Source organism: Elaeis guineensis, chromosome 11 (assembly GCF_000442705.2).
Source record: "Elaeis guineensis isolate ETL-2024a chromosome 11, EG11, whole genome shotgun sequence".
Taxonomy (NCBI): Eukaryota; Viridiplantae; Streptophyta; class Magnoliopsida; order Arecales; family Arecaceae; genus Elaeis; species Elaeis guineensis.
Genome location: NC_026003.2, coordinates 53,610,889 through 53,632,022, shown reverse-complemented (window position 1 = coordinate 53,632,022; position 21,134 = coordinate 53,610,889). Strand labels below are relative to the sequence as shown.

Sequence of the window (21,134 nt, the reverse complement as noted above, 5' to 3'; positions counted from 1 at the left end):
AGTTGGGCATCCCTTAACTTACCATGTTTGGATAAGCCTTGACTAGGTGTTTGACCTAGACAAGGACTCTATCATATCTCTCTGTATAAGATGAGTTTCTTCATAAAATTTTAGGAGAAGTTAGAGATTTAGAGACCTCTGTGTCATCCAAAAATCAGAGAGAAATACCTTTGGGTCATGGAGATATAAAAGATGCAAGTTTGGGTGTTTAGAGAGAAAAACGTGAAGAAGAAGAGGGTCTTCTTCTAGGGTTTTTATTTTCATATCTTTCCTCCTTCCATCTTGAGTTTCCTGAGAGCGTCTCAGATCTGAAACTCCTTTTTCTACTTTTCATCTTTGGAAGAGTCCAAATCAAGAAGAAGGAGGTACCTAATCAACCATCAAAGAAGGATCAGCGCAGTACTAGCATACTGTGCTGATTTCCTGAAGCAGGACTTCTGATCGAGATTCGTGGGCTCGTGTGGATGACTCCTAGAGGCCGGACGCGTGTGCGGCTTGCAACATCATCCTTAAGCCCAGATCAACGAGGTTAGAGCATCTAAATCACAAGGTAATAGATCTGATCTATTGTTTAATACATACATTAGATGTGGTATAAAAACATGTTGATTTGATCAACATGTAGTTCATGCTATATTTATATATTTTAATTTTTGATTTAATGCTATGTAATAATCATGTAATAGGATCTTAGATCTAGGGATTCTCTGGTTTTAGAAAATAAATTTTGATTTATTTTAGTCTTCCACTGTATGATCTTGAAAAAGTTTCAAATCTAACCCTGAAACCCTAGATCTGGTTCCTACAACTTCTTCTCCAGGGAGAATAAAAGATCATTCTTCTGAAGGCCGCCTTTCAGGGCGGCCATGGCGACTGATTGGTCCAAGTTCCGGACCTCCAGCGCCGCGATGTTGAAGCGGTTGATGTAGGCCCGTATGGACTCCCCTTCCCTCTGCTTGATGTTGATGAGGGACTCCGAACCCTTCCGGGGGCGCCGGCTGCTGACAAAATGGGCCACAAATTGGTGGCTCATTTGGTCGAAGGAAAAGATGGTGCCTGGTTTTAAAGCCGAGTACAAGTTCCTTGCCGCTCCCTTCAAGGTAGACGGGAAAGCCCGGCATAAGATGGCATCAGGAGCACCGTGAAGCAGCATCATCGTCCGGAAGGCCTCCAGATGATCAACCGGATCCGAAGTCCCATCGTAGCTTTCGAACTGGGGAAGCTTGAAGTTTGGCGGGATCGGTTCCTGCATGATCATTTGGGAGAAGGGAGGGTCAGTACAAATATCCTCACCATAAGCGGGGGGCGCATGATGGAGTTCTTCAATCCGCCGGTTCATCTCCTGGAGCCTCCGGTCCAGAAAATCCTCTCGACTTCGAGTCTCGAGGGTCCTCTGGCAGAACGGGGGTAGGATCTTCCAGGGGTGGAGTCGTGGTCCGATTGAGGGCTCTCTACCCTCGGGTTTGTTTTCCCAGGAAGGACGGGGCGGCTGGCCCAGGTGGCCCGCCCCGCCGTCGGGTTCTGGCATTCCGGAGATGCCCTTTCCGGGTGCGCCGACGCCTGCGGCTGCTGCTGCTGCATTGCTTGAACAACTTCGGTGAGGCCTCTGACCTGCTGTGTTAGCAAGTCAAACTGCTCCGCGCCGATGCCGCCGTCGGAGGAGGAGGAGGAGGAGGTTGAGAAACAGGAGGGGAGGCCGGAGCCTGAGATCTGACCGCGGAGGCCGTGGACCGTCGCGTGGACGCCTTGCATGGAGGCATCGAGTATGGATCCCGCGGGGGGAAACAAGGAGTGGGTGTCGGAGGAGACGATCGGGGGCGGCTCAGTTGAACGCTCCTTTAAGAACAAGGGTACTGCGAAGACACAGCCCCTTCCTCTAGCGCCAATCCTGTTGGTGCAAAAATCCGCTTGCGTCGGAGAAGCTGGAGTTGAGGAAGTCGCGGTCGCCGCTGGGACCTGCAAGGGAAGTCTAAACCGGAGGTGGGGTTGCTCCGGCAAGACCCTCTGATGCTCAAGTCAGTTCTCTGCCTCAACAAGAATGGAGTGTTCGAACGGAGAATTTAGCAGAGTTTTAGGTAAAAACTAGAGCTTAGAAATAACGTATCTGGGGTTCCCCCTTTTTATAGGCGGAGGGTGCCACAAACTGATAGCGACGTTCGTAACCGTCTGGTAGTGGGCTGCCCATAGTTAGGAGGAATTTATTGCGAAGAGTAATGGAGTGGAATCATGGCTATCGCCGTAGCTCGCCACGTGGAATCAGTTGCGAGGAGTGGAGCGGCATCCGTTGTCGTGACTTGCCAGCGGATGGGAGAATCGTGGGTATCCATCACAGAAAGTGGAGCAGGATCGTGATCGTTATTATGGCCTGCCAGGGAGTAGTGGAGCTGTGCGGAATCCATCGTAGGAAGTGGAGCAGAGCTGCGACCGTTACTGCGGCCTGTCAGGGAGTGATGGAGCTGCGCGGAGTCCACCGCAGAAAGTGGAGCAGGATCGTGGCCGTTATTGTGGCCTGCCAGGGGGTGCAGATCCATCGGCTGAAGTTCGGCAGCGGTCGGAGTCCGACCCCCGTAGGGGTCCGAGCGGAGCCCTCCTTGCGGTTGGGGTCGTGGACGAAGCTCCGCTCCCGTAGGAGTCCGGGCGGAGTCTTCCTGCAATTAAAGTTAAAAGCGAAGTCCGGCTCCCGTAGGAGTCCGGACAAGGCTTACCGGCAGCTGATGTTGAGGACGGAGCCCGGCTCCCATAGGAGTCCGGGCGGAGTCTACTTGCGGTTGAAGTTGTTGGCGGAGTTCGGCTCCCGTAGGAGTCCGGACGAAGTCTGCTTGCAGCCGTTGGAGTCGAGGACGAAGCCCGGCTCCCGTAGGAGTCCGGGCGGAGTCTTCCTGCAATTAAAGTTAAAGGCGAAGTCCGACTCCCGTAGGAGTCCGGACAAGGCTTACCGGCAGCTGATGTTGAGGACGGAGCCCGGCTCCCGTAGGAGTCCGGGCGGAGTCTACTTGCGGTTGAAGTTGTTGGCAGAGTCCGGCTCCCGTAGGAGTCCGGATGAAGTCTGCTTGCGGTTGAAGTTGTTGGTGGAGTCCGGCTCCCGTAGGAGTCCGGACGAAGTCTGTCTGCAGCCACTGGAGTCGAGGACGAAGCCCGGCTCCCGTAGGAGTTCGGGCGAAGTCTTCCTGCAATTAAAGTTAAAGACGAAGTCCGGCTCCCGTAGGAGTCCGGATAAGGCTTACCGGCAGCTGATGTTGAGGACGGAGCCCGACTCCCGTAGGAGTCCGGGTGGAGTCTATTTGCGGATGAAGTTGTTGGCAGAGTCCGGCTCCCGTAGGAGTCCGGACGAAGTCTGCTTGCGGTTGAAGTTGTTGGCGGAGTCCGGCTCCCGTAGGAGTCCGAACGAAATCTGTCTGTGGTTGAAGTTGCTGGCGGAGTCCGGCTCCCGTAGGAGTCCGGACGAAGTCTGTCTGCAGCCGCTGGAGTCGAGGACGAAGCCCGGCTCCCGTAGGAGTCCGGGCGGAGTCTTCCTGGAGCCGATTCTGCTGAGACTTCGGCTGGGGGTATTTTATACCGAACAATCCTCATTAAATTTTTTTATAAGGTACATCTAGTCTAGAGTTTCTTCACTGAGATTTTGAGTGGTGGTTCTTTTATCTAAACTTTGAGAAACTTTGAATCTTTTATCTTTAGTGAGCACTAAGAACAATAAACCTATACATCCTCATAAACATGTTAGACTTTATAATTTATACTCAAAACTCTTTGTTATCATCAAAATCAATCTTTGGATCAATAGAGAGTCTTCTTATTCTTCATCCTTCTTCTCTTTCTCCTCTACTCCATCTTCTCTGAGAGAGTCTGAGAGAATTGAGATGGAGATCAACTTCATCAACTATCAGGAGGTATCTTCTGTAAGGAAGCTAGCACCTTGATGAAGACCTAGACCTTTGATCGGATTTAAGAGCTTCGTGTGGATACCCGTTGAGATCAGATACGTGTGTGACTGATTGAAGAACCTCTGAGTATACCACGATCATCAGCTGTGGAGATCATCGATCCGCATAAAGGTATGGAGATCGGATCTCTAGTATTAGTTTATTTTTAGATCTGTTTTTTATTTTCGACATCTTAATTTCAGCATGTGAATATTTCTGGTTATATGGATTAGATCTATATATTGCGTGCATGATAGATAAAAAGTATTTTAATCTAGATCAAAATTTTTTTTGCTACTAATTTTAAATTTCTGCATGCACATCTCAAAAGTCGAACTTCCTACAATTTGACCACTCCTCCCATGCATAGATATATGTAACCACCGGATAACACCATCCTGGCTCTCTACTAAGACTTATCCTCGATTGAGAATTTCCACTCCATTGGGTGAACACCACACTCATTAGTTTGCATCTTCTTTGGTGTATCAGCCTTTTGATCATAGCTGATTTAGGTGTAGTGTAAATAATATTTGCCACATCCTATTAGTTGACAATCAAGAGGATATTGGGATATATCTGGCACCACATCCATGGATCTAATTTTGAAATTGTATATCATTCAACTTGACCAATTCGAAGACAATAAAGAATCTATTAAAGGCGAGATTTAAGCTTAAGCAGCAGCTAGAAATCATAAAGTATCGGGTAGCAGTAAGACCCATCATTGTACTTGGCCCTAGCCCATGAGCATGGTGGATATGATAGAATAGGTTGCTTTCTGACATATAGATTTGGTATGTATGGCTACTGATGAGGAGGAAATGGTGGTATCCACTTGAATGGTTACCTCCCAGCCCTCAGGATAGGAATAAGCTGCATAGTTGACAGTTTGAGCTATTGACCAATATCTATCATCATAAAGTATCGGGTAGCAGTAAGACCCATCATTGTACTTGGCCCTAGCCCATGAGCATGGTGGATATGATAGAATAGGTTGCTTTCTGACATATAGATTTGGTATGTATGGCTACTGATGAGGAGGAAATGGTGGTATCCACTTGAATGGTTACCTCCCAGCCCTCAGGATAGGAATAAGCTGCATAGTCGACAGTTTGAGCTATTGACCAATATCTATCATCTTAAGGAGATAATTATTTCCAACAAGAAGATCATATGTTGGCATGATTCCATTAATATTTCTCTTAGCAACTATTCATCTTTTTCCAAAAGGAAAAAAAAAAAAGGCTTCCCTCATCACTTTTCTCCGAATTCATTACCAATAGATGGCTTTAGTCAGATTGGGCCACACTTGTTCTAGGCTGCAAGCTAAGGGGCGTATATAAATATTTCATACTTGACCTAATTTGATTCTAACTAAATTAGCAGTCATCATTTACATGTACTGTACGTGCAATTTATTAGCTACACATAACATGTATAAATAAATTATATTCGCAGCCCATTTATGGGGATATCAATATTGGCTTTTTGGTTAATTTACGTAGCCATCTAAACTACTCTGCAAAGTTGCACAATCGCCAAAGGCTATGTTCTTATGTGACAAAGTCGCCGCCAATACATGGCCCGGCCAGATTGGGCCGGGCTTGTTCCGCGGGCAAACGGGCATGATATGCCACACGCGAAGCTGCAAGGCTGGTGGAAAACTGGAATGGGAAACACAAGTGGGGCAAGGGGATCGAGTTCCGGGAATAACTATTCCAAGTGTACGGTGGGAACTAGAACCTCCGGGGTTTATTCCAGCCCCGGAACCATTGATGAAAGGAGGAACACCTTTACCAATTCTTCTCTCTATTCTCTTCCTCCTATTCCGTTGTGCCCTAACCCTCGCCTGCTCTCATGGCCTCCTCCCTCCTGGAGGAGCCGTAATCCCATTTCCGCTTCTTTTATCCTTCCTCGCTGCCATTCTTCTCATACCTTCTCTGAGGATATCCGCAGAGGCCACCGTTTTCTTTGCCCAAACCGTCTTCCCTTGCCGCTGCCGACCTCACAAGTAAAAATTCCTCCATTTTTTGTTAATTTTATTTATTTATTCGGAAATTTTCCATGGCTCTGGGCTGTTTCTTCCTGTGAATTTTTTTAGAAAAAAAATTATTTTCTCTCTCTTTTGACTGGATTTAGTTTTTCTTGTATTAGTTTAAAGAAAAATCTTGGTGTTCCATATAACGCAGGCTAGTTCTGCTAACTGAGGCGATCTTAAGTTGTTCTTGCTGAAAATTGGTTAAGTTTATGATTTTACGTTGTGAAAGTTAGCCCTAGAATATGATTTCTAGTGCTAATTTGTTAATTTAGTATGTGTAAGTGACTGGGACAATTTAGATGCTAGAAATAATGATGCTGTTGAAAAATTGTACCGGTATGACAGCATGCACTCGAGAATAAGATTTACCGTGGGAGGTGGGGTTGGATAAGGCAATGTATAAGTCTCAGAAGATTGTGGTCATTTGGCTCTGTTCTTCGCTAATTTATGTCTTATTGTATTTTGTACTTTAGTTTGGTGACTACTGCCTGGTGGAAAAGGAACAAATCTGGTCTTAGATGAAGCTGGTCTGATTTTTGTTCAACTGTCAACTATAGTGCTTCATGTAATCCTTGTTATGTTTTGAAAATAGAGTTGGCCTCATTCATGTTGTTCATTCCAGGTTAAGCCTCCATACTAGACAAATTCTTTTTTTATTTTTTCCTTTTGCTTTTTTAGTATCTTTCTATCGTGTGAGGAACTAACTTTATTCAAGCCTCTTTTTCCCCCCAACCAAAGCTTCAAGTTTGTGCTCATTATACACTTCTTTTGTATTCTTCTGAAGCTGTCTGTTGTAGTGCTATGAACTCATTTATATTGCTTATTTCTATTTCCCATGCTGGATATGATAATTAGCTGGAACTGAATCTTGATTGCATCCTCATTCATGTGCTTAACCTTAGCATCATGTGTATCTGGTTGCTGGTGCCATATATGATTTTGTGAACTCATTCAAATGTGACAGTCTCATTTATTTTTCATCTGGCTGCACAGTGCTATGTGTAAATTCTGTTACATAATTTGTTTATATTCGTCATGATGCCATCTATATATGTGCTACCAAATTGTGAATATTCCTTTTGTATGGTATCCATGGCCCATATCTATTATATGGCTGTATTGCTTCTCTCTTTGAACTACATCTAAGCCTGCTATTATGTGGGGTTACCACTTATTGTGCTTCTTGAACAGTTATTAAGTATTTCCTTTATGTTGCAAGATAAGAAGTTCAGTTTAACTTGCTGTAACCTAGTTACAATACTTTTGAACAACGATTGTGCCGGTATTGGGACATGGGCTAGTTGCCTAGTGGCACAGTTCGGCAGGACCCCATAGGTTTCATGCTGGGCCCGTACTGATATAGTGGAGGTGGGGGAGGAATAACGGAGAAGGTGGGGGAGGAATAATAGAGAGAGGAAAAGAAAGAGAAAGAGGGGGGATAGGAAGGGAGAGGGAGAGAGTGGAGAGGAGGGAGAGGCCAGCAGACACCCACAGAGGATTGGGGAGCTGTGAGGGGCAGAGGAGGGGCTCTGCCCTCAATTCCTTTGCTTCGTTCGAAATAAGGGTCTTAGAGGGGGAGCTTTTTTTTATTTTAAAAAATATTTAGTGAAGTCGGCAAATCCGTTGCCTCTCCTCTGAGACCCTTGTTTTGAATGAAATAGAGGAACCATAGGCTGAACCCCTCCCCCACCCTTCTACAGCCTTCCACTAGCCTCCACTTGCCGTTTGCCACCCTCCCTCTCTCTTCTTCCCTTTCCCTTGGTCCTCCCCCCCACACATTTTTTCTCTCTCTTTCTTTCTTCCTCTCCCTCTAATTGCTGGTTTTTTGTTTTGCTTGCTGGAATCATCCTAGTTCGCTGCCAATATGGCTTGGTAATTGGGTAGGTGCCATCCTTTATTAAATTCGCAGCTCTATGTCAATCTATTATCTCCATTGGGCTTTTATAGAAAAAAGAAGTGCTTGAGGTTTTGCTAGTATCTCCAATCTTTATTGATTAATTTGTTATAGGCTTTAACCATTTTTGATAGACATTATAGAGGTGCTTGGTTTGGGGGAATGGAGGTCTGGAATGGGAATTGAAATGGGTGACTTCCAATATTCCAGTCGCTTGATTGGGGGGAGTTCCATTCCAATTCCAATTCCAATTTCAGAGTGGAATGGGAATGGCCCAATCTACCAAAAACTCAATCCCCACTCTTTCATATAGATTCAAATTTCTATTCTGATTCCAATTCCGATCATGAACCAAATGCTTCAGGGGGTTTGATCATTTCGATTCCCATTTCCATCCATTTTGATTCCGATTTTGATTCCGATTATGAACCAAGCACCCTCTATAGGTTTTACCTATACTGCTGTATAATCCTCTTGTGATTACTTGTTATGATATCTGTTCTTGATCACTAGTATCAGTTTACTTTTACAATTTGAATGATTGTTAAATCTTTGATTTAACTTAAATCTATCAGACATGCCAACAAAGAGAGTTGCTGCAAAGTCTGTTCGGGAACGCACTTCTAATTGGACCAATGGACTTGATGAGACCATGCTGAGGATATTGAAACAGGAGTACACGCTAGGAAACTATGTTGGGGGACAATTCACAAATGATGCCTGGACACAAATAGTCGCAACCTTTAATCTTCAAACGGGCTTAACTTACACTAAGGCTCATATCAAGAATCGTCTAAAGGTCTTAAAGAAGTCGTTCTTATTGTACCATACACTTGCAACCAAGAGTGGATGGGGATGGGATCCAGATAGAAATATGCTGATCGTTGGAGATCTTTCAGATTGGGAAGACATGATAGAGGTGATTGTTTATCTCTTCACTTGTCAGTGATAGGTTCAATATATAAATATTTTTTTCCATACATTTTTATTAGGCATTCTTTTTTAAAACAGGCAAATCCACAATATGCCAAGTGTAAGGACAGGCCTTTCCCAGCTTTTGGGATCCTTGAGTTGCTTTGTGCAAGCACATCAATTGGAAAGCATCAAGATAAAACGACTCTTGATATACGTTGTAGGGATAACAGCTCTAACACATCCCATGACATCTCTAGTTCTTCAAGTCACGGGAAAAGAAAAAGGACAGGTGTCTTTAGACCTACACTGGAGCCAGTGGAGACTGCAAGGTGGCGATCAAGGATAACAAAAGAACAACTCAACTGTGAAAATGCCGCAAGACCTAGGGTGTATTCAATTGAAGATTGCATCGACAAATTGGAAACAGTGCCTAACATATCCTCGGAAGCATTCCTTTCTGCCTGTGAGGCTTTCAAGGATGAGAATGATAGGTCCATTTTTATGCGCCTTAATGGATCTTTGCTTAATATGTGGATTGATAGACAGGTCGCCAAGCACACCATATCAGTTGTCCAGGTAGTGGTACCCTCCCAGCAGAACTCACCATAGTGGAACTGGTCAGATCGGTAGCCACAATGATGCCCAACTTACTATTCCTTCCCCTTACAAGACAAGAGACTTCATTTGAGTTTGCCTCGTGTTCTATTTTTTGGTCTTGTACAGTTTCCACCACTGGATTGTGGAATGACAGCTTTAAATTTGTGACACGTTAATTTGCCATAAATTATTATCATGCTACTTCTAGTTTTAAATGATCTTTGCGCTGAATCTGAAATTGTGTTATTTTGTTTAAATTTAATTATTATGTTTGGGAGGCTTCCATCTATTTGCAATTATTCAAGAGGGATAAATGAGTTCATGCTGGTATAAGTAGGAGGTATTTTCCTGTAATGTCCTTAAACTTGCACAACATTGTTACTGGTATCTCAAGTAGACACCAGGAAATTTTGGAGCCAGATAAGCCAGAACTCTGTGGTTTCTTAAACAACTAACCTGTACTTTCTTTGATAAACTGTATTGCTCATGGCTGGGTGTGGTGCCAAGTTGTATTCATCAATTTCTAAGCGAAATTCTTTTGTAAATAGGCATGCCTTTTTTCTGCAACCTAACTTAATTATGGATAATTCTGTCCCAACGAAAAAAGAAAGCAATGCTACCTGTTGGGGCATACCGACCGATCCCTTTCACGCCGACTCACCTTCGGGCCTGCTTGGCCGACGTCCGACTCTACCGACCGCACCGACCGACGACTGCCGGCACTATCTGACCGAAGGTATGTCGGTCGGGTAGACCCATTCAGTTTCCGACTGACCGAACGACGGAGCTCGACTCTACCGACTCATTGTCAGGCGGGGGTGGTGGCCGATGTCCGACTCCCGCAATACGCCAGACCAGCTGACGGTATCCCCGGATCTTCACCCGATGTTCTGCAACCAAATGCCGACGTATGGTCGGTCGGCTATCCCAAACGCCGTACGACTGCTGTGGGCCGCTGTCCTGACAAGGGTGTGCGGCATAGCCGTCCTGGGGCATTGTCCTGCCAAGGGCATAGATTAATTCCAATGATTTGACAGCCCACGGTGACTTGATAGTCCGCGGGACTCTAACGGCGATTTGATAACTCCCCCAGTTGTCTGCGCCATTAATGGAGGCACCACGCTGCGCTCTACTATAAAACGGAGAAGGCAACAGTGCTAGGGGGGAGGTTCTTTCGAAACCCCCTAAACTGCCTCTCTCTCCCTCTCTCTCTCTCCTCCTCTCGCTAAGTCTTTCTGATTCTTTTCTACTGTTGCCTAGTCTCCTCTCTGACTTGACCGTCGGAGGGTCCCCGCCGGAGGCATCTCCGATCAGTGTGGACTTCTCTTGCAGGTGCTCATTCCCAGTGACCAGGCGACAAGGGGATTGGCCGCAACAGGTTTGGCGCGCCAGGTAGGGGTAGCGGATCACGACCTCCACAGAGCTTGAAAATTCTTTCGAGATGACAAGAACCAGGGCTCAGCGATCGAGAGCCACCGGATCGGCGAGGCCCTCTTCCCGTCGGGAAGAGGCCTCTCCTCCACCCTCCATGATGGAACCCAGTTCTCCGCGTCCTGTGGTGACCACGGAGGCACAGATCGTGACGATCGTATGGCAGATGACTGTGCTGATGGATGCAGTCAAGAGCCTTCAACAGCAACCAACCCGGTTGCTGCACTCGCTGGCAGGGCAACCGGCGGCGCACCCGATGCCGTCCAGGAGCAGCCGCCGACGCCCGCGTCGGTCTCTGTCTCCTCCTCAGGAGCAGCCATCACAGCACTCCCACCGAGAAGGGGAGAGGCGGCCACGACATGATACCCACCGGTCCTAACGACCCTCTCCTTCCCAGCTGGAACGAGCGAGGAAGGAGAAGCGGCTGTGGACATCGTCCGCCTCCCTCTCAGATTCGTCGGGAGACTCGATCCCTGGAGTCTCCCAGCACCGACGGACCGACGACTATAACATAGGTTCGAAAAAATCGACCGTCGGCTTGCCCAGCTTCAGGTGGACGGACAGAAGTCTTCGAACGACGTCGACTTCCTGACCGCCCAACCTCTCTTCCGACTCATCCTCGATGAGCCGATCCCTAGTCGGTTCAAGATGCCTCATGTGGAACCCTACGACGGCTCCACCGATCTAGTTGACTATCTGGAGAGCTACAAGGCTCTCATGACGATCCAAGGGGCAACCGATGCCCTTCTCTGCATCGGCTTCTCCGCCACGTTCGCAAAGCTGTCAGGGCTTGGTACTCCGACCTTCGCTCAGAAAGCATCCACTCCTTCGGACAGCTCGAGCATATTTTTATGGCCCATTTCAGTACCAGCCGAAAGCCGTCACGAACCTCGGACAGCCTTTTCTCCCTCAAGCAGGGAGAAAATGAGACGCTCTGATACTTCGTGATACGATTCAATGCGGCCACGCTTGAGGTTCGAGACCTCAACGAAGACATGGCTATCTCAGCCATGAAGAGGGGGCTAAAGGGGTCCCGATTTACATACTCCTTGGACAAGACCCTGCCCCGGACATATGCCGAACTGCTGGAGTACGTATACAAATACATGCACGCAGATGAAGGAGCCTCCGACCGAATCTGACCGAGACCAAGGGATCGAAGGAGAAGTGAAGGAAAGGTCGGGCTCCCGCCGAGCCTAGCGGGCCCCCGACCGACAAACAGGACTCACCCCAGCAACGGAGCCCGAGATCACCTCGACGGCGGAGTCCGAGACCGATGCGTCACAGGTATGACTCCTATACTCCCCTCTCTGCTCCTCGTGCGCAGATTTTGATGGAGATCGAGGGAGAGGAATATCTGCGACGACCTCTGCCTTTGAAGGCAAAGAGCCTCGACTGGCGAAAGTACCGTCGATTTCATCGGGGTCACAGCCACAATACCGAGCAGTGCATCCAACTTAAGGATAAAATCGAGGCCCTCATACGTCAAGGGTATCTCAAAAAATTTCGAAGGAAATCGCCGATTTGACCCATCCCCGATCAATGACCCCACCGACTGAGGAGGTAGCGAACAATCAGCCCATGGTCGGGGTTATCAACATGATCTCCAAACGACTGGACCGGGGGATGACCGCTAGAGGGGAGTCAACAAAGAAGTTGCACCAAGATGATGTAATCACTTTTACAGATGAAGGCGCTCGAGAAATCCAAACTCCCCATGACGATGCTGTTGTTGTCTCGACGACAATAGCAAACTATGATGTAAGAAGGATTTTTGTTGATAATGGAAGTTCGACTAATGTTTTGTTCTACTCAACCTTCTCCCGAATGCGACTGTCAGCTGATCGGCTTGAGAGAGTCTCTACACCCCTAATAGGTTTTGCTGGAGATGCTGTCATGATGGAAGGAGAAATTACTCTTCCCGTGACAGCTGGAACCAAACCACGATAAAGTACAGTCTCCTTAACTTTACGGTTGTCCAAGTACCTTCGGCCTACAATGCCATACTTGGAAGACCTGGACTAAACGCCCTCAGAGCGATTGTCTCGACCTACCACCTGTTGGTTCAGTTCCCGACCAAAAATGGAGTCGGGAAGATGCGCGGGGATCAACAGCTCGTCCGACGATGCTTCCGAATCTCTGCTCGAAGTAACGAAGCGAAGGACTCCCTGACGGTCGATAAGTTGGACCAGCAAGGAGAGGAAGAATGGGTGAACCGACCGAACAGCTGGTCTCCATCCCGATAATGGAGAATCCCGAACGAGTGGTCTGGGTCGGATCCCAATTATCCGACCCTGAGCAACGGTAGCTAGTAGAGCTGTTAAAGGCCAATGCCGACGTGTTCGCTTGGTCTGCAGTGGATATGTCCGGCATCCCCCCGGAGACGATGACTCACCGACTCAATATCGACCTTGAAATAAGATCGGTGAGGCAGAATAAGCGGTCTTTTACTCCTGAAAGACAAAAGACCATCGACGAAGAAGTGGACAAGCTACTCGAGGCAGGCTTCATCAGAGAAACCACATACCCCGACTGGCTCGCCAACATTGTCATGGTGAAAAAAACCAACAGGAGGTGGAGGATCTGCATCGACTACACCGACCTAAATCGTGCCTGCCCGAAGGACAGCTTCCCACTTTCGAAAATTGACCAACTGGTAGACGCGACGTCCAGCCATCGACTGCTCGCTTCATGGATGCCTTTGCCGGATACAATCAGATCCAGATGGTGCTCGAAGATGAGGAGCACACAGCCTTCGTGACCGCTAAGGGCCTTTACTACTATAGAGTAATGCCCTTCGGACTGAAAAATTTCGGAGCCACCTACCAGCGACTCATCAATAAGGTCTTCAAAGATCAAATCGGATGCAACATGGAGGTGTACGTGGACGACATGCTGGTGAAGAGTGCGCAGACTTCGGATTATGTCCACGATCTTGAAGAAACTTTTCACACTCTTCGACGACATCGGATGAGGTTAAATCTGACTAAGTGCGCCTTCGGGGTGACTTTGGAGAAGTTTCTCGGGTTCCTCATTTCTCAACGAGGAATCGAGGCTAACCCTGAGAAGATAAAGGTGATCATCGACATGCGGCACCCAGGCACCAAGAAGGAGGTACAGTAGCTTAACGGAAGGATCATCGCGGTCAGCCGATTCATTTCTCGATCGGCTGAGAGGTGCCTCCCGTTCTTCAAAACCCTGAGACAGGTGAAGGACTTCTCTTGGTCGGACGAGTGCTGGCGGGCCTTCGAGGATCTCAAAAGATATCTGGCCTCCCCGCCACTACTTGTAAAGGTGGAAGTCGGAGAAACGCTGTACCTCTACCTGGAGGTTAGCTCGGTGCTCGTCCGAGAGAATGAGAGTCGAATCCACCAACCCATATACTACACCAGCAAAGTGCTCCACGAAGCTGAAGCTCGGTACTCAAAGATGGAGAAAATGATATTTGCCTTGATCGTGTCTGCGCAATGACTCCATCCGTATTTTCAAGTGCACGCTATCGTGGTCCTCACTGACCAGCCTCTGAGGGCGATCTTACGTCGCCCTGACACATCAGGATGACTGGCGAAATGGGCGATGAAGCTGAGTGAGTTCGACATTCAGTACTGACCGTGACCTGCCTTGAAAGCTCAGGTCTTGGCCGAACAACCGACCAAGGATCAGAAGGTGGGAGCTCCAACAACCGACCAAGGATCAGAAGGCGGGAGCTCCAAAGAGATTGCAATCTCCGAACCTGACCCCGGGTCTACCTGGGTCTTGCACATCGACGGAGCTTCCAATGCTCGAGGGAGCGGGGCCGGATTCCTGCTCACCAACTCGGAGGGTGTGGTTATCAAGTATGCCCTTCGGTTTGACTTCAAAGCCTCTAATAATCAAGCCGAGTACGAAGCGCTCCTCGCTGGCTTGAGAGTAGTAAAGGAGCTCGGGATCGACAGCCTCAGAGTCTTCTCCGACTCCCAGCTGATCGTGGGATAAGTCAAAGGCGAATTTGAGGTGCGAGACCCGACCATGGTAAAATATTTTCGAAAGGTGAGAGACCTCGTGGCACACCTTAAGTATTTCAAGATCTCCCACATTCCTAGGTCGGAGAATGCTCGGGCCGATACACTCTCCAGGCTTGCGACATCAGCCTATGACGCCTTGGGTCGGACATTTGTGGAGAGTCTCGAGCAACCGAGCATCGACAGGGCCGAGGAGGTGCTGCAACTGGCAACCGAGCCGAACTGGATGGATCCAATCGTTCAGTATCTGACTAATGGAACCAGCCTTGAAGACCCCACGGAAGCCAAGAGACTTCGGTGGGCGGCCTCCCAATATGTAATGATGGATAGCCGACTCTACAAAAGGTCGTTCTCCCTTTCCTTGCTGAGGTGCCTGAGACCGACTGACGCGGACTACGCGCTTAGAGAAGTACATGAAGGGATCTGCGAAAATCACTTGGGGGGCAAATCTTTGGCCTATAAAGTCCTACGGCGGGGTTACTACTGGCCCACCATGAGAAAGGATACGGTTGAGTTGGTTCGGAGGTGTGAACCATGTCAGAGGTACGCTAACATACAACACCGACCAGCCAACCAAATCACTCCCATTGTCGCCCCGTGGCCCTTCGCCCAGTGGAGAATCGACATACTCGGTCTTTTCCCTCCGGCGTCTGGTCAAAGAAAGTTCATAGTCGTCACAATCAACTACTTCACTAAGTGGATAGAAGCTGAACCTCTGGTGCAAATCACCAAGTGAAAGATGGAAGATTTCGTCCAGAAGTCCATACATCTTCAGGTTCGGACTACCGCACACTATTATCACTGACAATGGACGACAATTCGACAATCGAGACTTTCGAGAGTTCTGTGCGAGATTTTATATCACGCACAGGCTGACCTCGGTCGGGCACCCACAGTCCAACAGCGAGGTCGAAGTAACCAACCAAACTATTCTGCATGGACTAAAGACCCGACTAAACGAAGCCAAGGCCTCTGGGTCGAGGAATTGAATTCCATCCTGTGGACGTATCGAACGACACCCCATATCCTGACTGGAGAATCTCCTTTCAGCTTGGCCTATGGGATGGAGGCGATGATCCCACTCGAGATCAGGCTACCATCGACTAGAGTCGAGCAGTACTGCGAGTCGGGCAACTTCGAGTGTCGAAGAGCCGACTTAGACCTCCTGCCCGAACTCCGACAGGAGGCTCAACTCCGCATGACTTCCTACCGACAGAGAGTGGCCCGATACTACAATGCTAAAGTCAAGCCAAGGTTTTTCAGACCCGAAGACCTGATCTTGAGGAAGGCGGAAGTTTTGAAGCCTCTAGACCAAGAAAAATTGGCCCCGAACTGGGAAGGACCCTATAAGATAGCGGACACCTACAGACCGAGAGCCTACCGACTGAAGACTCTACAAGGAATTGCCATTCCCCGGACTTGGAATGTCGACAACCTGAGATTGTACTGCCAGTAAACTCTGTATGCCCTTGTTCGAAATACAAACTCAGCTTCAAAACTTTGGAGTCTAGAATCTCAGCTCTCCAATTATGCGTCGGTGCTCGCTAGTAGTACGAGCTCCGATGCCTCGACTTGGGCCCAACATTCCATTGAAAATCTGCAGACCAATCACCGATGATGCGTTGGACTCTTACGATGACCGGTATATCTATGTTGGTGGAAGGCCGACGATGGCAATGAAACCCCCCTAAGTTGAAGCCACGCCCCTTCCGCAGCCAGCTCTCGAGCAAGGCGACTAGCTAACTTGCCGACTTGGCTCCGGTTAAGAAAGGCAAAACGCCAACGCGACTAACGTCGCATTTGCAACATACCGACCAAGTCATGACCGGTCGAAGGGTACTCGACTTACCACCGTTTATCACACGTCACGACGCATACGCCCGATAAAGAATCGGGCAATGGATGACCGACTTATCATCGACCAAACGTGTCGGGCATTATTCGACTATTGGACTCTACGGGACAATCGGGTCAAAGAGCTACACTCGAAGGTCGGTCAACACCCGACTCGGCATACATGCCCGACTCAGGTCCGGGCAATGGGCGCTCGACTTAAACTCTCGACTGTCGGGTCGTACGACAGTCGGGATGCTGATCTAAAATCTGAGCTCACTCTGCTTTCACTATGGCGCGCGCTACCGACCATCACGGCTAGCTACCTGGGATCTTACCGAACGTCCTAGCTAGGTACATCGGGCCTATGACTTATATGCTCGAGGGTATTTCGGCGAAGCATACATCCCAAGATACATCTCAGGATACACAAAGAAAAAGAAAAAGTTGAAAAGTTTTCAATTTCATTCAAATATAAACTGACTTTACAAAATTGGGTCGAAGCCTGATTACAAGTATGCTAAATAAAAGCAAAAACGAAAGATGCTCCGACTACTCGTCGGAGTCAGCTTTTTCGATCGGGAGAAGTTCGGGGGCGATCGGCGTGGCAGCTCGGGCCAGAGTAGCACCAGGGTTCGAGGCCGCCTCACCTTCGGTGACCTGCTCTGGGATGGCTTCCGCTGTGGCAGTATGATCTCCCGACAACGGGTCAGCCACCTCTCCCACGGCTTGGCCCTCCGACTCTGGGGGGACGACGCTGCTGAGATCGAGCTCTAGATATAGGCCTTGGACTGCTTCCCAGGCATCCTCGTACCCCACTCGGTATGAGATGAAGCCGCTCTCCAAGAGCTCCTCCCGATATTCATCGGAGCCGTGGAAGTCCTCCACGGCCTGACTCATTGCCTCCTTCGCCGATTCTGCCTTCGCCCTCGCTATGTCTACATCGGCCTGGGTGGTGGACAAATTCTCCTCGATCTTGGTGAGATTCCCCAGACTTATCCGGAGCTGTTCGCGTTCAGCTTTGAGTTCACCGACGTAGTCATCCCGCTCGCGGTGCAGCCGACGAACGGTGCGGGACTTTCGTTTGGCATCCTCGTGAGCCGACTGCAGCTCGACCCCCGAGGCAGCCAGAGCATCGGTAAGGCGGGAGACCTCCTCGGTAAGGCGGGAGATCTCCTCTTCGAGCCGGGCCTCACGGTCGACCAACTGTTTCAGTTGGTCGACCATCATCGCCTTCTCGGCCTCGACGGCCACGGCCCTATCCTTCCAAGCCATCTGGAGATCGCCGAACCTTCGATATCTAGCCTCCAGCTCAGACATATTGTAGATTAGCTGCAAATAACGAGCCGACCGTCAGAAGATCGAACTAATAGAAAGCAACGATGAAAATGAAAAGTGAAGGAGAGAAGCTTACTCGGATCATGGTCGGGTAGAAGGAAAAAAGCATGTCGGACACCTGCTAATTCTTCATGATCTCATGGTCGGCCGGAAGGATAGTCGCCTGGCATAACCTCCTGGCCAAATCATGGTTGGCCAGGGCCGACGCTCCTTCGGGAAGCTAGGTGTCGGACGTCGTGCCATGGCCGGCCGACCTTCTGTCGTCGTTTGGCGCCATCAGGGCCTTCTCCCGTTCGGACACCCAGGCCCTGACGTCAGAAAGAGAAGGGAGGCTCGAGCCCGACTGGGTCCCTCCCGAGACCGTGGCGGCCACTGATGCAGGTCGTTAGGGCTCACATGTCTCTGCCCGAACCTCTTCGGTCGGTTATGCAGCCGGCACATCTTCGGCTGCTTCCTCGATCGCCCATCCCTCAGACGGGTTCGCTCCCTCGGCCGCCCGTTCCTCGGACGGGGCTTCGAGAGGCACCGTCGGCACCGACAGCGCAATGATTGGCTCACGGTCCGACACTCGTTCAGAGTCGGGCTGTGCTCCCGTCACCGTAGGCTCACTCGGTAGTGCTACCTGAGGCCTCTTGGGAGGCCGCGATGGTTCGGCTCCTTGCGCCGGCCTCTTCCGCACCGCGTGTTGCCGAACATCAGCTTCCGTCAGCCTCACCCTCGACGGCATGCCTGCAATTTCAACAAAGGATCAGCACCAGTCAAAAAAAAAAAAAAAAAGAGAAGAAGAGACGACAGGCCGAGGTGTACCTAGACGAAGAACCGAGCTCAGACCGACGTCGTACAGAGCTTGCTCGGTGATGAGCTGTTAGATGTGTGCCCTAGATGCCAGATCGACTGACACATTCATGTACATATCTAAGGGCAAAATTATAATTTTGACTATAAATGAATAAAAAGATTATTCTTCTGTCACATTGTGTACATTGTGTCTGTGATACATCCTTTGAGTTAGTAGAAATGTTAATTCTTATTTTCAAGAGTTGAAAATTTAAGGCATGAATTTACATAACTAACTCATAAACTGCTCCTGATCATAGGATCATCACGAGGATGGTGATCGATCTGGAAGGTTGGTGTACGATCGCTTCCTTAGGGTAGATAAGTCTTGAGTCTACGGTGTGGAGACACCGGAGCGAGAGTATAGGTATTCATTGAGAATGAGAGTACTGAGCATGACCACCTCGAGCAGTCATAAGGAAGTCTACCTTCTCGTCGATGACTAGCTCGATACTGCAGTTGTGTGTCTAGTTCTTTGACCTGAGGTACATCGTCGGTTCACCTTGAGTGTGTTATAGTTTGACTACACCATAACTCGATCTCCTAGCCATTCGAAACTCTGAGGTGTATGTTGGCTGTAGCATATTCATTGTAGGAATCAGATCGCATCAAGATGGGATCTATCAATCTCGATAGATGAGAGGAGTAGTCCTATGGTGATCGAAAGATCGAGTCCTTAAACCCATGGCCATGGCAAAGTGAAATAATGAAAAAGAGTTTTTCATTGGGATTTCACATCGGACTCAGATTGATCGATTGATTCATATGACTGATGTTGGGTTTGACGAGTTCACCTTAACCCTAATTCAGTCGGGACTCATGATAGAGGAACTCAATCACACAGGTAGCTGCACCAAGAGGTTCATCTTCAGTTCTGATAGGTTGCCACCATATACTGCTAGGTATCACTGGTGGATTTTGAGAGCAATTAGAATGATTTTAATGATCGATCATTCTAATTGTCTGAATCAGAAGAGTTTTGATCCATCGAAAGGAGTTTCGATGATGATGAGATCACGACATGTCTCATTACCATACAGAATTGAACCTAATTGGGTCACACAAATAAGGGTTAGGGTCTAGATGTCATCAATTGGGCTAGCTCAATTGATTTGGATAAGATCCAATTAGGTTCAAGAAAATCGTGCTAGCACTCGATTGAGCCTAACTTTCTCCTCGTGTAATCTTTTCTCTCTCTACTGAGCCAAATGTGATCTGGCTCATCCAGAGAATCTTGAGAAGGTTTCTCTCAATCTAAATGAAGCTTGTCCAGCTTAGAAAAGGCTTGTCTTAATTCATGAGATGAATTTAAGACAACACCTGCTAATTTCTAGCACCTGTCAATTTCATTTTAGGACATCTGTCAAAAGTTGACATATGGTCTTAAACTGAAAAGAACTTATTGAAAGATTTTTGTGGAGTGTCCACATACGTAAACCTAATCAAATTAGGTGCCATAATCAGATTATGGCATGAGCCCAATTGGATTTAAGTGGGCGCCCCAAATGGATAAGAACCAAAGAGTCCTGATAAACTTGGACTCTTTGGCGCCACCTTATTTGAGCCTATCCATTGTTGGTGCAACATAGGAGAAAGCATGGAGATTCTTATCTGATATGATCAGATGACATCACTCCACTAATCAAAATTTTTCCATAATTTATTGGAATTTTTTGATTGGTCGAATGATGTAACACTGCGCAGCATACAGGGTCTATATAAACCCTGCTGCACCTAGGGTTTCAGGGTAGAACTTGTTTTGTGTAAAAAACCCATTGGCTACCACCCCTCCCCTCTTCTCCATATCCTCCCTGCTCTCCTTTCTCCCCTCTTCACATCCAAGAAGTTGGACGTTCATCTGGCATAGGTGCAAGGCGTGGCGACGCTTGGAACAGAAGGCTGCAGGACTTCTTCGACAGGCTGCTGCTCCAACTTTAGGAAAACTTTTGAAGATCTTCCTAATCAGATTTAGATCTGATTTTTGGAGCATAGAATCACAAGGAGAAGATGTTTCAGATCCTACCTGAGTGGATACTGTAGAGGCCAGGCACTTGCGTGGCTACATCAGAACCTCAGGCAGTGCTGCGATCATCTACAGGGTAATTAGATTACCCTTGAGGTATGTCTATATTTCTCATATTTTTAGATTTAATTTTGAAATTAAAATATCAGATAATAAAATTAGATCTAATAGACATTAGATTTGAAATAGCATAGAATAAAATTTAAAATTTATTCCACCCCAGATTTGATGAAATCTGGAAGATCCTACACAGGAAAAAGGCACTTTTTTTCCTACAAGTGGTATCAGAGCCAAGTTGTTGGCT

At 48.1% G+C, this 21,134-nt stretch overlaps 1 protein-coding gene across 1 annotated transcript; it reads left to right on the top strand.

The window, feature by feature from the left end:
- The first annotated feature begins 5,542 nt into the window (after positions 1 to 5,542).
- Positions 5,543 to 9,582, top strand: LOC105035954 (L10-interacting MYB domain-containing protein). The gene is made up of 3 exons (XM_019847496.2): positions 5,543 to 5,934; positions 8,431 to 8,774; positions 8,867 to 9,582. The coding sequence occupies exons 2-3, from the start codon at positions 8,433 to 8,435 to the stop codon at positions 9,377 to 9,379; spliced, it is 855 nt and encodes a 284-aa protein (XP_019703055.1). The 5' UTR covers positions 5,543 to 5,934; positions 8,431 to 8,432; the 3' UTR covers positions 9,380 to 9,582.
- Positions 9,583 to 21,134: the final 11,552 nt, after the last annotated feature.

What these genes read in the sequence shown, in the direction of transcription:
- LOC105035954 (XM_019847496.2), top strand. Translation starts at nt 8,433, where the DNA reads ATGCCAACAAAGAGAGTTGCTGCAAAGTCTGTTCGGGAACGCACTTCT. An exon ending in ATTGGGAAGACATGATAGAG is followed by an intron (nt 8,775 to 8,866) that starts GTGATTGTTTAT and finishes TTTTTAAAACAG; the next exon opens with GCAAATCCACAATATGCCAA.